Source organism: Phoenix dactylifera, chromosome 6 (genome assembly GCF_051530095.1).
Source record: "Phoenix dactylifera cultivar Ajwa chromosome 6, Ajwa_hap1_PhDact_Kaust_v1.1, whole genome shotgun sequence".
NCBI lineage: Eukaryota > Viridiplantae > Streptophyta > Magnoliopsida > Arecales > Arecaceae > Phoenix > Phoenix dactylifera.
In genome coordinates, this window is record NC_143195.1 from 3116585 (window position 1) to 3131059 (window position 14475).

The window sequence follows — 14475 nt, forward strand, 5'->3', positions numbered from 1 at the left end:
CGTGCCAGGCACGGCCCGTCTGGAGACGTTGCGGGCCGTGCCTGGCACGGCCCGTTTGCGCCCGTTACGGGCCGTGCCTGGCACGGCCCGTGCCGTGCCGTGCCCGGCCCGGCCCACCAATAGAGGGGCCGGGGGCCGGGCCGGGCTGGCCTTCCGTGCCTCACGGGCCGTGCCAGGCACGGCCCGCTTAGAATTTGGGCCCGGGGGGCCTGGGCCGGGCCGGCCCGGCACGGCCCGTTGCCCAACTCTAGTTGTCCGTGTGCAAAACCAAATCCTTCTGGCCTGACCTAGCCATGGAACGTAGGAGCTCCCCCCTTTGTATCCAAATTAAGTCATGCAATGCTGATACTCTGGAGCATGCAATGCTTTGTACACAAATCAGAGATCACAAATTGTTAAGCAATTTGTGAAATTTGGAGGGGGCAAGACCAAGTGGTGATGTAATGGTTATGTTTGTGATATCTCCTAAAACTCAGTTTGGTTCGCGGAAAGAATTTTTTATTGTAATATTTTATTCCGAGAAGCTGATATTTGAGAGTATCTAATGTCTATAAAAGTAGTTTTGCATGTTTGGTTGACCATAAAAAAGTGGTACATTTCAAAGTAACTTATATTTCGTCAAGCATTTATCTTCTTAGAAAAGTTATATAAAATACCTACTGCGTCCTTAATAAAAGAAAAAACTTTATCTCATTCTATCTAAAAGTTAAAAATATTTTCTTAAAAAAATTATTCAAATTTTCAGCCAGCAAGAACTGAGCTTTTTTTAATCCCATATGATTTTTTTTTTCAATGACACATAGAAATCTTATCCCTACGAGAAAGATACTTTTCCATCTCTATCATTTAAAAATTCTATCCAAATATAAGATACTTCTTTAATTTTTTGTTGACCATATTTTTCTCATTGTCTTCTTGCAAACCAAACAAGTTCTCGATAGTTCTATTGATCATGAAGGGAAGCAATATTCAAAACTAGTTTAGTTAAGACAAACTAAGCATAATTAAAATGGGAGGAGGGTGGTGTGGTGGCCAATGATTCATTCATTTAGGGGAAACCATAAACTATCTTTTATACTCACCGACTCCTCACATGGGAGAGACGACTCTCACGCCGACGCACCAACTTGTAAGATAACGCGTCCGCTGCTCGGCTCGAGTTGGTGCCGTCTTCTTAACACTTGCATTATAAAATCTAAAACAATTAGGGTGGGTCAATTCCTGTCATGACAGGATGAAAGTTTGTATTTAAAAATAATGGCTGTTATGACGTAATGGTTTTGAAGGCCTTCTGTTCTTGGGTTAATATTGAAGGACCATATGCATCCAAGGAAGAATGAAATAGTTCAAACATAACTTAATTTGCAGGATTCTCTTCAACAAGATTCTCAATTTGCATAAGTCTCCTACAACTCGTTTGGTTCATCAAAAAAAAAAATTTATCACTGAAATAAATTTTTTTAGAAAGCTGATATACCCTTATGTATAATACTTGAAGAGGTGATTTTTGTATTTTAGTTAACCATCGAAAAATAGCACGTTCTAGAATAACTTATTTTAGTTAAGCATCTATTTTTCAAAAAAAATTGTGTAAAACACTAGTTATGCTCTCAATGAAGGAAAAGATCTTATTTTATTCCCACCGAACTTTTCTATATCCCATATAGATTTTTCTTTTCCATATAATATGAGAATCTTATTTCCATGAAAATGCCATTTTTTCATCTTTCTCATTTAAAAACTCCAACCAAATATGTAATATTTCTCCATCTTTCTGTTTACCATACTTTTTGTCCTTTTTTATTTCCATAAATCAAATGAGTCATCAGACACATACATCCAAGGAAGAATAAAAAAGTTCAAACATATATAACTTCCTATCCTACTACTTGCATCATACCATTACCTCGCATTATTGTTTGTCACAAAATAATAATATTCATTTATTCTAGATAGTCTCAGATATATGCAATCCTTCACCTACAAAAATATTGTTTCCATATTTCGAATACATGATCTAGCTAGGTTATAATAAAGCAACTTTACTCACCCACATATAAAAGCAAATTACATTTTAGAAGAATAATGACATAAATATTAACAAAAGAAGGGTTTATTCTTTAAGGAAACCTTAATATACAATGGAATATAATGTCACTTAATCTTGTTAGGTAGGATGTAACATTCAAGGGATAGAAGAAGGCAAGGGTGCAAGGTGCCTGCTCCCTTGTCCATTTTGATTATAATCGGGGCAAGCACGTTGCCACTGACCTCCTTTCCAAATGCCAGGAACGGTGGGCCCCGGGCAATTTGGTATTGAGAACGGCATGGGTCCCACTTGTTGTACAACTTGGACCCACTCCCTGACCACCAGAACAAGCTACGCTGTGAGTGAGTCCTGTGGACCGGATCCAAGGTTCTGTTGAAGCTACATGTTATGTACTATTCCGATGTACGTAGCGTGCTTAGTATATTGAATAAAGAAAAAAATGGCAAATCCTAGAGTTGAAAGAAATCATCCGAAGAAACACCATATCTCGTGACATGGCCTTCCATTTTTTCCAATGACAAACAACTTGTGTGTTCCATGCGAGTTCAAGATGCATGTCCAAAAGATAGCTCCTAAATACCTTGATTATTTAATGGCTATAGGAATGCTGGTTGTATTGCATGGATATAAAATCTATTGCACAAGGGTATGGCTGTTTTTGATGATTGCCAAACATCATGCATCTACAATGATAGAGGTGGCAAGGTTGGTAGATTCTAAATTGAGGATGCAATTTCAAAATAAAGGTTTTCGTTATACCAATTGTTTTCCATAAGAGTTTTGCTATGGTACTCTTTTATATTACTTTATAAAAAGATACGAGATATCTTGACCATCCATTTCATGAGAGTATTTAGGAAATTTTGCCACCTCCGCCGTCACTGATGCCCACTTCGCCTGCCCACTACCTTGGCATCTCTTGCCTCTTCTTCTTCTTCTCCTCCTTGGCCTCTTTATAGTTCGATATAATTATCAGGCCTGCCACCTTTTTTAGTATGAAAATGACCGTGAAGTTTGAGGTATTTACCGTACCAACCATGTACATAACAAGCTACAACTAGTCTCCAGTAGATAAATCCAAGCCGTCCGCATTGAACTGGATGGCTAGAAATAGAGCCACGGTAAAAGGATAAAAATGCTCTTTAGAGTACCGTAGCAAAAGCCTTTACACAAGTATAAAAGTGAACATGGCACTTTCATGCAATAGCAACTAGAGTGCCTACTGTTTTGCTTTTACAATAGCAGCAATCACACAGAGGCACTTTGGAGTACCGTAGCAAAAGCCTTAGCACAGGTATAAAAGTGATGGCACTTTCATGCAATAGCAACTGGAGTGCCTACTGTTTTGCTTTTACAATAGCAGCAATCACACAGAGGCATTATTAATTCTATTATATGATGACTATAAATTTCTAGCCATTGTGTATTCATGATATATACTGGTATCTTCTTGCAATCTAAGCTGCCATCTACATTTTCATGGCAAAGTTTGTTTTAAATTTAATATTCCACAAAGTTTTAAATTTTCATGGCAAGGCATTTTCATAGTATCAGCATTTGTGCATTTACGGAAGTAAATAATTATCAAGAAGAGGCGGTTCTTTCTTTTAATTTAACGTCATCCTTCTTCTTTCTTCTTTCTTCTTTCTCTTTGTTTAAAACGATTTCTTTCTAAAGTGGCTTCTTTGCTGGAAGAGCAAATCCGTACAGCTTCCTTCATTTTCAGGTCTTAAATAAGCCGCCGGCGCCCGGCTGCGTCTTTACCTCTATCAATTTTTGGGCCAATTCCCCCTTCGTACTACCAAAAAATGAGATTCCGCCGAATCCGAGTTTGCTTGCCATTATATGCAATGACTATTAGATTGCAATTTGCCATGCATTTGTGATGGTGGTGAGAAGTCATTGAAATCTAAGCCATACTCACATCAGTTGCTCTATGATGGTAATTTTCTTCAAAACGATAATAATTATCACAAAGTTGCATGGCTCTTTCATGTGATTGTCCTCAAATGCAAACTATTTTGCCTCAAAAAGTATGGCTTTCGCATGCTATAGCTACAGGATTCTCAACTAAAGTGCATCAATTATAGTGCTGGAAACAAGGTGGAGGTAGCAAGTTGCTACAAGTATATATGTGTTTCCCACTTATGATTCGATCATGTAATTTCTATTTAGATGGATTGTTTCCATATACAAACGTAGACATGACTCTTGCATATAATAATTATTGAAATGTGAATAATAATGCATCCAAAATAATAACTTAACAACTTTTAGATAGTGGCAATGTAATAGTTATGAGATTACTAGTTTGTGCTCTATAATAACAGTGATATAGGCTAACATAGACAAAACTATATGTCTATAATTCTATCATGTAAATTTTCTTTTACGATTGCCAAAGGTACATACAGATTTATATCCTTTCTCTCCTACAATATAGAAAATTCATTTATAATTATAGTGTATTATATTAAGAAATTTATTTGACTTAAACATATTCTCAATTCAAGATTTGCAAAACTAGCTGATTCAAAATGTACCAAATTGGATTGATCGGTGACCAACATAGTTCAGCTATTTATTTCGGTTCAACTCTCTAGCTTGAATAAATTTAACGAGCGCCCTTGCTAGCTCGGAAAATCGAGCAAGCACCTCCTAGCTCGGAACTCTTTCAAAAGTGCCCCCGTGCCCCTCAATCTTAAATACTATGCTCTTTGCCCCTAACGTGTAAGTCTTTCTCTCTCCTTCTCCCTTCCCCTCCCTCCATCTCTCTCTCTCGAGATTGGATTAGGGTTACGATTTCTTCCCCTCTCCCCCTCCCTCCTTCCTTTTCTCCCTTTCCCCCCTCTCTCATTCCTCTCAAACTTTTCCTGTCGGTTCATTCTAGAACAGTACGGTATGGACCGATATCGTACTAAACCGATTGCTAGTCGGTATCCCCTTTGGTACTGGTTCGGTGAACCTTGTCTCAATCATTCATATTTTCTTCGCTAAATGTACATCATTAAAAAAAAAGAGGATCGCTTTATTTTGAAAAGAGGAGACTTATATTGTCGATTAATTATTTATTAAAAGTAGCCTTAGGTGGACCGTTCTATCCTGATATTCGATCATAATGTGCTCTATTTGCAGTATTATATGAATTTCTAAGATTAATTTTATAATGTGCCTTTTTTATTAGGATCTACGAGCTTATATATTCTTTTCAATTTTATTAAATGAACCTTTAAGGACTTTCCAAGAGTATAAAATGTAGAAATGGGGTGTGTGTGTGTGTGTGTGTGTGTGTGTGTGTGTATTGATCCTATTACAAAAGGCCATCCAGTGAGCTAGATAGATATGCACAATGCAGCATGGCAATTGGGGTCACGATAGTGGAGACTAATGAGACAACGTGGATGGTAGATAACCTTACATCAGTGTGAGAAAATCTCGAAAATTGTATCCAAACCTCCGAATAGCGACAAAGTGAAAATATTCCAAGCAAGGGGAAACGGTAAGTTCCACATTACACAACCTAAAGCCTTGAATCGCCTTCTACGATTTAGTATGAGCTTTGACTTGAGAAAAGCTGAATAGCTCCAAAAAGAAGACAAAAGAGGGGGCAAAATATCCATGCAAACTCGAACACCAACCACAAATACAAGGAGCGGAAAACTCATGACCTTGAACTCCAAACCCAATTATTATCTTCAACCCACCCTCCCCTCCTCCTCTTCCTGTGGCCTCATCCTCCAAAAACCACACCAAACCTCACCCTTCTCTCCCATGGCTTCCATAGCCACCTTCTTATCCAAAATCCCATCCTCCCTCCCCTCCTTCTCCAAATCAGACCCATACCTCTCTTCCTCCACCTTCCTCTTCCTCTCCACCAAGAAAAGATCTCCACCATCCCCCCGGCAGCTCCCTCTCTTCCCTCGCGCCACCGCCGCGACAAGCGGCACCCAGAAACCCCCCGTCGGGAGAGACGAGCGAGTTCATCAAGTCCACACCATCGACGAGTTCGACGCCGCCCTCCGGTCGGCCAAGAACAAGCTGGTGGTCGTCGAGTACGCCGCCAGCCACAGCCCCAACAGCCGCCGCATCTACCCTTGCATCGTGGAGCTCAGCCGCACGTGCAGCGACGTCAACTTCCTCCTCGTCATGGGCGACGAGTCCGACGAGACCCGCGAGCTCTGCCGGCGCGAGGGCGTCGACAAGGTCCCCCATTTCACCTTCTACAAGGGCATGGAGAAGGTCCACGAGGAGGAGGGCATCGGCCCCGACCAGCTGGTCGGGGACGTGCTCTACTACGGCGACAACCACTCCGGGGTGGTGCAGCTCCACTGCCGGGAAGACGTCGAGGCGCTGATCGACGAAAACCGGGGGAAGGAGGGGAAGCTGGTGGTGCTCGACGTCGGGCTGAAGCACTGCGGGCCGTGCGTGAAGGTCTACCCGACGGTGATCAAGTTGTCGAGGTCGATGGCAGACGCCGTCGTGTTCGCGAGGATGAACGGCGACGAGAACGACAGTTGCATGGAGTTTTTGAAAGACATGGACGTGGTGGAGGTCCCAACCTTCTTGTTTATAAGTGATGGAAAGATATGTGGGAGGTACGTTGGGTCAGGGAAGGGGGAGCTCATAGGGGAGATCCTTAGATACCAAGGGGTAAGGATTACTTGAGGAATTTTTTGGGGAATTCATGCTTGAAAGACATGGTATTCTTCTTCCCTGATTTATTGATAAAAAAAAAAAGAAGCAGCATGCGCCACTATTGAATTTGTATTTTACAAAGATCATGGCAAAAAATTATCATGGGACATGGAAAAATATGGGAACAGAGAGAATATATGAAAGATATATGTGTATTCTCTGTATCTTGTGCTGTTTGTTATAACAATATGTACATTAATATTAATCATCTTTGGAATAGTACAGTAAATATACTTAGGATTCTGTGATGTATTAATCTACAGGAGGGATCAGGAGATTCCAAAAAAAAAAAAAAATCTTTTCTCATATACTCTGCTTCAAGAAGAATTGTTTAGTAGAAATTGATCTCAAGCTTTGAGTTGGGGAAAGCATCCTAAGGGATAATGGCTTATCTAATTGTGCAACTTTTTTAGCCTTCCAGGGGAGAGTAAGCAATTGATTCCAAACAATTCATTAATCTCATTGCCAACTAGGAAGTATTTTGCACAAAAAGTAGGAAATTTTGGCTTGGTTTATTAGGAAGACCAACTAGTTTTCTCCAGAGCTGGGGCTGCTAACAAATGCCAGGTTATGAAAGATGGATCAACTCCATCCATGTGACTCTGTCTCTCCTCTCCCTGCTTTCTCCATTCCAAATTCATGGAACAGAGAATTTTACTACTCAAAAAAAAAAAAAAGCTCCCTGTTCCATGAAATGAAGTCATTCTCCCCTGCTCTGGATCCAATGTCAATTGAGAAGATTCATGTGAGGAACAACAACCTTACCTGCGCATGTGAACACAGATTGCTGATTCTTTTTCCAGTAAATTTGTTAATTGACTGCAACATTTCATTAAAGAACAACTAGAGCAATTGAAATTCTCTAATTCCCAACGAATTTTGATGAAGGGTTCATCGGATGCCTTGATCAATCGGTAATGATCGAGACGGGAGTCATGATCCTCTCAGGTTCGTATCTGAATTGGAGAGGGCCGATTCTCCAATCATGGCCGATGATGATTGTGATTGGACGGGCTCGACCTACACGATGCTCATTTATCTCAGCGGAGCCCTTCGAATCATGATTATCATGCCAATTGCCCAGATCAATTTAGGTACAATATTAAGAGGTTCCAAGCTTTTGGGACAACACAAGAGATCTTCTTACTCAATTTTTGAATATTTTATTTTTAGATTTCGATGGATGTATTTATACTCGAATAGTTTAATTTATTTAATTTATTAAAAAAAATCTACTTTTATGGAAGAAGATGTAAAATTAGGAAGGTACAGATTGGGATAGCAGATAGTAGGATGGACTAACCGGTTGTGTCGATTTTCATTAAACAAGATGGATACTTGGATGGACATATTCTTTCTTCAAAAACTTATTTAATGATTTATCAAAAAAATTTATTAGCCAGCAATCCCATCGCATGAGTGGAAAGCTAGAACAAATTACTCATCTTGAATAGGTTTCAGCTTTGAGCTAGGCTCTTGTTTCTTCCCTTCTTTCCTTGCTCTGGAACCTTATTTTATTCTTATATATTTTAGCTTTCACTCCTCTTTTCTAATTTGTACCTACCAACAAAATCAAATACCGAAAAGATAAACTAAAACTACACCTAGATCAATTCAAATATTGAATCTAATGTGATAGAAGCCGATTGAATAAATGAACATTTTCAGGTCTGAAATATACTCTTACCATTAACTTAAAATATGCCCAAAACATGGCAGTCCTAATCGGCCTCCACTAGGGATCCATCAAGCACTCTTTTTTATTCAAGAATAAATAATAGTCTTCAACAATTTAGAACATGTTGTTATGCATGACAGTATATGCTTGTCCTTATGATTCCAGACCTTTTTTTTAAGAGCACGAATCCTCCACAGTGCACGCACAACACCACAAAGTATCATGCAGTTGTGGATGGCTGCCTTTAATAGATAGACAGTCATCAAACAAAATAGTCCATAAGCACATGCCATATGATATACAGTGCACATTATTTGATGATCGTCTATTTTCTAATAGCGGACCTCTGGAGATGTGCAGCATCCAGTGCTTAACATGCTTGTCACCCGTCATGTGTTCTCAATGTGCCCCCCTCTATCCCAAGAGACTAATTGTCCAAGCTCCATGGACATTCCCATCTCACCTCACCCCGCAAATACCAATAAAATCCCTCCAACTTTTAAACACATAAATTGGCATTAGACTAGCTCATTATAAAAGGAAGGACCCACCCTAATCTTATCTCCCAAGTTCATGATAAATTAGATGAATTTCAATTAAATTAATCCATCCAGCATGCTGGCACGGTTCAACAGCAAAACCGATGCAAATGGAGACAAAATCTTTATCAGAAAAACAGTGCATTAGACAAGCAGTGAAGCCACTTGAAAGCCACAATGCTGCCTCATATTCTTATAGTAGTTTTTATATCTGCAATTGATACCAAAATGAAATCACTATGAGCAATTATAACCTAATAATTCATTCCGATTTTGTTAGTGTGTTATGTCTATTATTTTCTAATAATTATAGGAGCAGATAATTGGTACCTTTTAAGATAATAATGGCACATAAATCATTGAAACTTTGCTTCTTTTTTTTAAGAAAAAAATTATCTGACAAAATGATATTTGTTTGTCATATTGTATAGCATTTAACATTATTCAAGCTATTTATATATCTCGTAAAACACCAGAATTGTCCTAAAACCTTTTAGTGGTCACTTCCTGATTTTTCCAAGTTGATAGCACATGATTTGCATCATGTCCACAATGAGACACATATATCACATCATGCTAATAGATCATAGATCAGATTCGAAAAGTGATGACACACCAAGGGTTTCCACTCCCTGATTGTTTCGCTTTTCGTAGACATCACAACAAAAATTTGTGCTCTAATCGAAAGGCAGCATGGCAAGAAAAATGAGATTTATAGAGCAAAGATAAAGTCAAATGGCATGATGTACAGTCAGATGGTGCACTTGGTGTAGGGTCAGTATGTATGGCCAGATGGTTTAATTTTTTTTTGGCTAAATTTCGAGTACGAATACATCAAATAAAATTAAAAAACAATAAATCATGCAATGCTCTAAGCACTCCTCCTAATTTATCGTTCGGCTGGCTTCTCTATATATATGCTTAACTTGAAAGGCTATTTCAGCCCTGTTTGGGAGAGCTTTTGGAGGGCCAAAAAGCACTTTCTGGCCCTCCAAAAGTACTTTTAGATAAAAAATGGTGTTTGGTAAAATTTTCGAAAAGCTGTTTTTAGCTTCCGCAAAAGCATAAAACAGCTTTTAGGAAGAAGCTCCAATTTGGAGCTTTCCAAACATGCTGTTTTCAACTTGTTGGGAAGCTGTTTTTTGAACCAAAATACCCTTATTTAAAATCACACTTTTCCCCCCAAAACCCTTATCCCGCCTCTTTCTTTTTCTCTTTCCCTCTCAATCTTCTTCTTCCTTTCTCTCTATTTGTTAGAGAGATAAATGGTTATTAGAAGGATAAAAAATTAATTTACACTAATAATTATAATATTTTATATATTTATTATTGTATTATACTATAAATATAATATTATATTACATTATATCATAATACATTGATATGTTATTTAATAATTTAATATTATATTAAATTATTATTCTATAATACATAATGTTATATTACCTTATTATAATAATATTATATTACATTACATTAATATTATACTATATTATATATTTATATATTAATACATATTATATTTTATTATAATCTGTTATATAATACTGGTAATGTCCTTTATGGTCATTTTGTCGCACAAAAGTACTTTCTCAGTTTGTTTACCAAACACATGTTAAAGTACCACAGCACTTTAGAAATGTAGTTACCAAACAGCAAACAGCTTTTTATAAACATTATACTTCAAACAGCTCTATTTCTAACCGCTCTATTTCAAAAAGTCCTACTACTAATAGCCCCCCAAATAAGGCCTTCTCCTCTTCCCATCGTGCAAATATCTGAAGCCATTACTCAGGCCGGCCAGATTGTGCATTCAGGATGAGCATGCGAGATATCTGCCATGGATGGCGGCAAGATACCGTGATGTTCGCTGGCAATTACCGCCATGGATGGATGTGGGCTTTGCCTTCTTTCTCCGTCCTTTAGTGCCTGTCCTTTTGCCAGCCAAGGACACGGGAGAAGATACCCTTGCATCATGATGGGATCTTGGGCGCCGTTCAATGGATGCAATCTAGATGCGATCATCACCGTCGGAAGGGCTTCTAGAAGCCATCTCCAATCTCGACGGTTGTTCCACGGCGTGTGCATGTAGAGGAGCCACATCTTAACATAAACAAAAAAAAGGCGGAGGGGGTAAAAAGCGGGGGCACCGACCTGACGCGTGATGGTGTCAGGTGACACGAGATTTAAAGAAGAAAAATAAGGAAAAAGTAAAAACTTTTACCGAAAGCACGGCGGCACACCAACGCCCTTTCCCAACCCACCGAGTTCAAAAAATTAAATAATAATAACAATGCTATTAATGACAATAATAATAACCCACCGAAGCCATAGAGACACTGGGAATCACTCGTCTGAGGTGGCGTCATGTTATTGGTTCTTTTACTTGGATCCGCCCTTGGATGGCCGCCACGTCATATTCGTGGTATACAAGTAAATGCATTCTAGGTTGAGAATCTCGGGGTAAAAGGAAAGAGAATATAACGGATAATAATATGTACATAGCAGGAAAGAATAAGCCCAATCTCCGTGCCGTGCTCCGCCGGGCCAACTTCGCTCGCTCGCTCGGAGCCACAAGCGCCTGGCTTGAACCAGGGGCAGGAGCCAGGAGGGGAGGAGCTGCTTGTTTCGGCCAGGTGATTCTACAGTCTCGCCGGACCATCTTACCGTGGGAATGTTCTTCTTAAATCTCAACGAATCCCGTTCGTTCATTTCCCTTCCCTTCCCTTCCCTTCCCTTCGGTTGCGCTAACGTTTCCGTGGTTTCTTCTCTCTCAAGATCCGTGGGGAGGGTAAGGAGAAAGGAAGAGGCGGCGGCGATGGAGACGGTGGCGGTGGTGTGGACGGCCGCGGTGGCGGCGGCGGGGCTGATCTACTGGTTCGTGTGGGTGATGGGGTCGGCGGAGGTGAAGGGGAAGCGGGCGGTGGATCTGAAGATGGGATCGATTACGCGGGACAAGGTCCAGGACAAGTACAAGCAGTACTGGTCCTTCTTCAGGCGCCCCAAGGAGACCGCCGTGGCGTCGTCGGAGAATGTCCCGGCCTTCGTCGACACCTTCTACAACCTGGTGACCGACATCTACGAGTGGGGCTGGGGCCAGAGCTTCCACTTCTCCCCCTCCATCCCCGGCCGCTCCCACCGCGACGCCACCCGCATCCACGAGGAGCGCGTCGCCGACCTCATCGGCGCCCGCCCTGGCCAGCGCGTCCTCGACGTCGGCTGCGGCGTCGGCGGGCCCATGCGCGCCATCGCCGCCCGCTCCGGCGCCGACGTCGTCGGCATCACCATCAACGAGTACCAGGTCGGCCGCGCCCGCGCCCACAACAAGAAGTCCGGCCTCGACGCCCTCTGCGAGGTCGTCTGCGGCAACTTCCTCCAGATGCCCTTCCCGGACGCCTCCTTCGACGGCGCCTACTCCATCGAGGCCACCTGCCACGCCCCGCGCCTCGAGGACGTATACGCCGAGATCCACCGCGTCCTCAAGCCGGGATCCCTCTACGTCTCCTACGAGTGGGTCACCACCGCGCTCTACCGCGCCGACGACCCCGACCACGTCGACGCCATCCACGGGATCGAGCGGGGGGACGCCCTCCCGGGTCTCCGCGCCCACGACGAGATCGCCGCCATCGCGCGGAAGGTCGGCTTCGAGGTGCTCGACCAAAGGGACCTCGCCCGGCCCCCGGCGGGGCCGTGGTGGACGCGCCTCAAAATGGGGCGGATCGCCTACTGGCGGAACCACCTCCTCGTCTCGGCCCTCGCCTTCCTCCGGATCGCGCCCAAGGGCGTCGTCGAGGTCCACGAGATGCTCTACGAAACCGCCCGCCACCTCACCCGCGGCGGCGAGACCGGTATCTTCACCCCTATGCACATGATCCTCTGCCGCAAGCCTCCCCTCACCCCCAACGCGGAGGACGGGAACCCTCAAGAATCTACTTCCTAATCCCACTGCTTTCATCCTTTCTGTGTTATTTCTTTTCTTTCTTTCCTTTTTTTCTTTATTTATTTCGTTTTTGCTTTGCTTTCTGAGATTTATCTATCTACCTATCTTGTGATCTTAGGAGAACTAGAACCATTAATGGTGAAGGAATTGGAGTTTTTTCTTCTCTTTTTTTTTTATTTGATGTTTTAAATTTATTTTGGTGCTGAGATCGGACTGTTCTGTTTGTTATGATCCTAATCGGACGGTCGAGATTGCGTTGGATTTGAATCGGTGGTGCACGGCGACGAAAGCCAACAAGAGGCAGACCGCATCTTGTGGCTTTGGGGTTGTCGTCTTTTATCGGGACGGGGACAACGCCCTCGTGGGGTCACTGTCAGGTTTTATAAAACAAAAGCAAGCGGAAAGATATTATTACTCATCGTGGTTCCTGTTTTGCCTAAGGCTCAAATTGGTCGGGTTGATTCTTAATCCAAACCGCCATGCCACAGTTAGATCCGATCTGGATTCGAATTGGAGGACCATGGAGCCGGATCGGATCCTAAAATTGGATCCATTCTATTTTTGAATTGGATCCGAATTTACTGAATTCAGATCCGATTCAAGTGACTCATATATAAAATATTAAAGTATTATTATAAATAATAAATAAATTGGCCAAAAATTTGTTAGGGACTGTGTGCTGCTTTTCCACATGTAATGTTACATTAAATGCTCATTTGACTTATGAGGTAGATTAAGTAGCCACGAAACATTACATTAAATGCGCATTTCACTTCATGAAGTAGATCGAGCATTTATGGTTGCGGGTAGAGAGAGACATAAAGCTAGGCCTCTCAAAGATAGCTAGCGGCTAGCTAGCTGACTTAGCCCACTATGTATGGGTTCGTGTTGTAGGAGCTAGCGGCGTATTTCTTTTCCACTGGCGTCCGGAGCTCACGTTCTCAGCGGCATCGCAGTCTTCAATCGGTTTTCGCATCTCCTCTCCGATCTCTTTGGCCCCATATCCACCGTCTCCCGATCCTATCCGACCACAGGAGCGGAGAAGGAGAAAAAGCATCACTGTTTTCATAATCCAAGCACCTACAACTCTTTTGAAGATTGAGATTTGTAACCGTGAAAATTTGAAACCTTCATAAAAAAATTACAAAATATATATTTTTTTGTTTGGTTAATTGGATAATATAAATTAATTGAGAATAATTACAACCCTCAAAATCACAAAACATAATACTAACGATATGAATAGAAAGAATACTTGAGGAAACCCATAATGTAGATCTTTTATAATTCACCATGCAAGAAACTATATGTTGTGGTTAAAATCTAGTTTGAGGGTGACCACGCCGGAGGAGTCGGAGGAGCCGCCGTCCGGACTGGAGAATGGACACCACCTTCCGTACACTGGCGTACCTACACAAAGTCTCACCAGTGGATTCCAGTGAAGGCCCTCCGACGCTTAAATTAGAGTGAATCTTTGTTGGTCCAAAAAATCCCCAAGCGTTACCTGATGTGGGTGGGCTATTTATAGTCTTAGCAAAGATGCCCAGGTGGCGGAGGTATGGCCCATCCTCAT

General features: G+C 41.8%; 2 protein-coding genes across 3 annotated transcripts; both read left to right on the top strand.

Moving 5' to 3' along the window:
- The first annotated feature begins 5726 nt into the window (after window positions 1-5726).
- Window positions 5727-6950, top strand: CDSP32 (chloroplastic drought-induced stress protein of 32 kD). The gene has a single exon (XM_008786836.6). It carries the CDS (start codon window positions 5822-5824, stop codon window positions 6713-6715), a length of 894 nt encoding a protein of 297 aa, XP_008785058.1. The 5' UTR covers window positions 5727-5821; the 3' UTR covers window positions 6716-6950.
- Window positions 6951-11475: 4525 nt separating this feature from the next.
- Window positions 11476-13065, top strand: LOC103703828 (24-methylenesterol C-methyltransferase 2). Of its 2 annotated transcripts, none has more exons than XM_008786838.6 (2): window positions 11476-11598; window positions 11741-13065. In XM_008786838.6, exon 2 carries the CDS (start codon window positions 11781-11783, stop codon window positions 12900-12902), a length of 1122 nt encoding a protein of 373 aa, XP_008785060.4. In that variant the 5' UTR covers window positions 11476-11598; window positions 11741-11780; the 3' UTR covers window positions 12903-13065. The 2 variants fall into 2 exon arrangements, with proteins under 2 accessions (XP_008785060.4, XP_038982769.2); XM_039126841.3 differs by lacking the exon at window positions 11476-11598 and adding an exon at window positions 11615-11630.
- The last annotated feature ends 1410 nt before the right edge of the window (window positions 13066-14475 follow it).

Bases quoted from the DNA above. Each gene is read 5' to 3' on its own strand.
- CDSP32 (XM_008786836.6), top strand. From the start codon at position 5,822: ATGGCTTCCATAGCCACCTTCTTATCCAAAATCCCATCCTCCCTCCCC.
- LOC103703828 (XM_008786838.6), top strand. From the start codon at position 11,781: ATGGAGACGGTGGCGGTGGTGTGGACGGCCGCGGTGGCGGCGGCGGGG.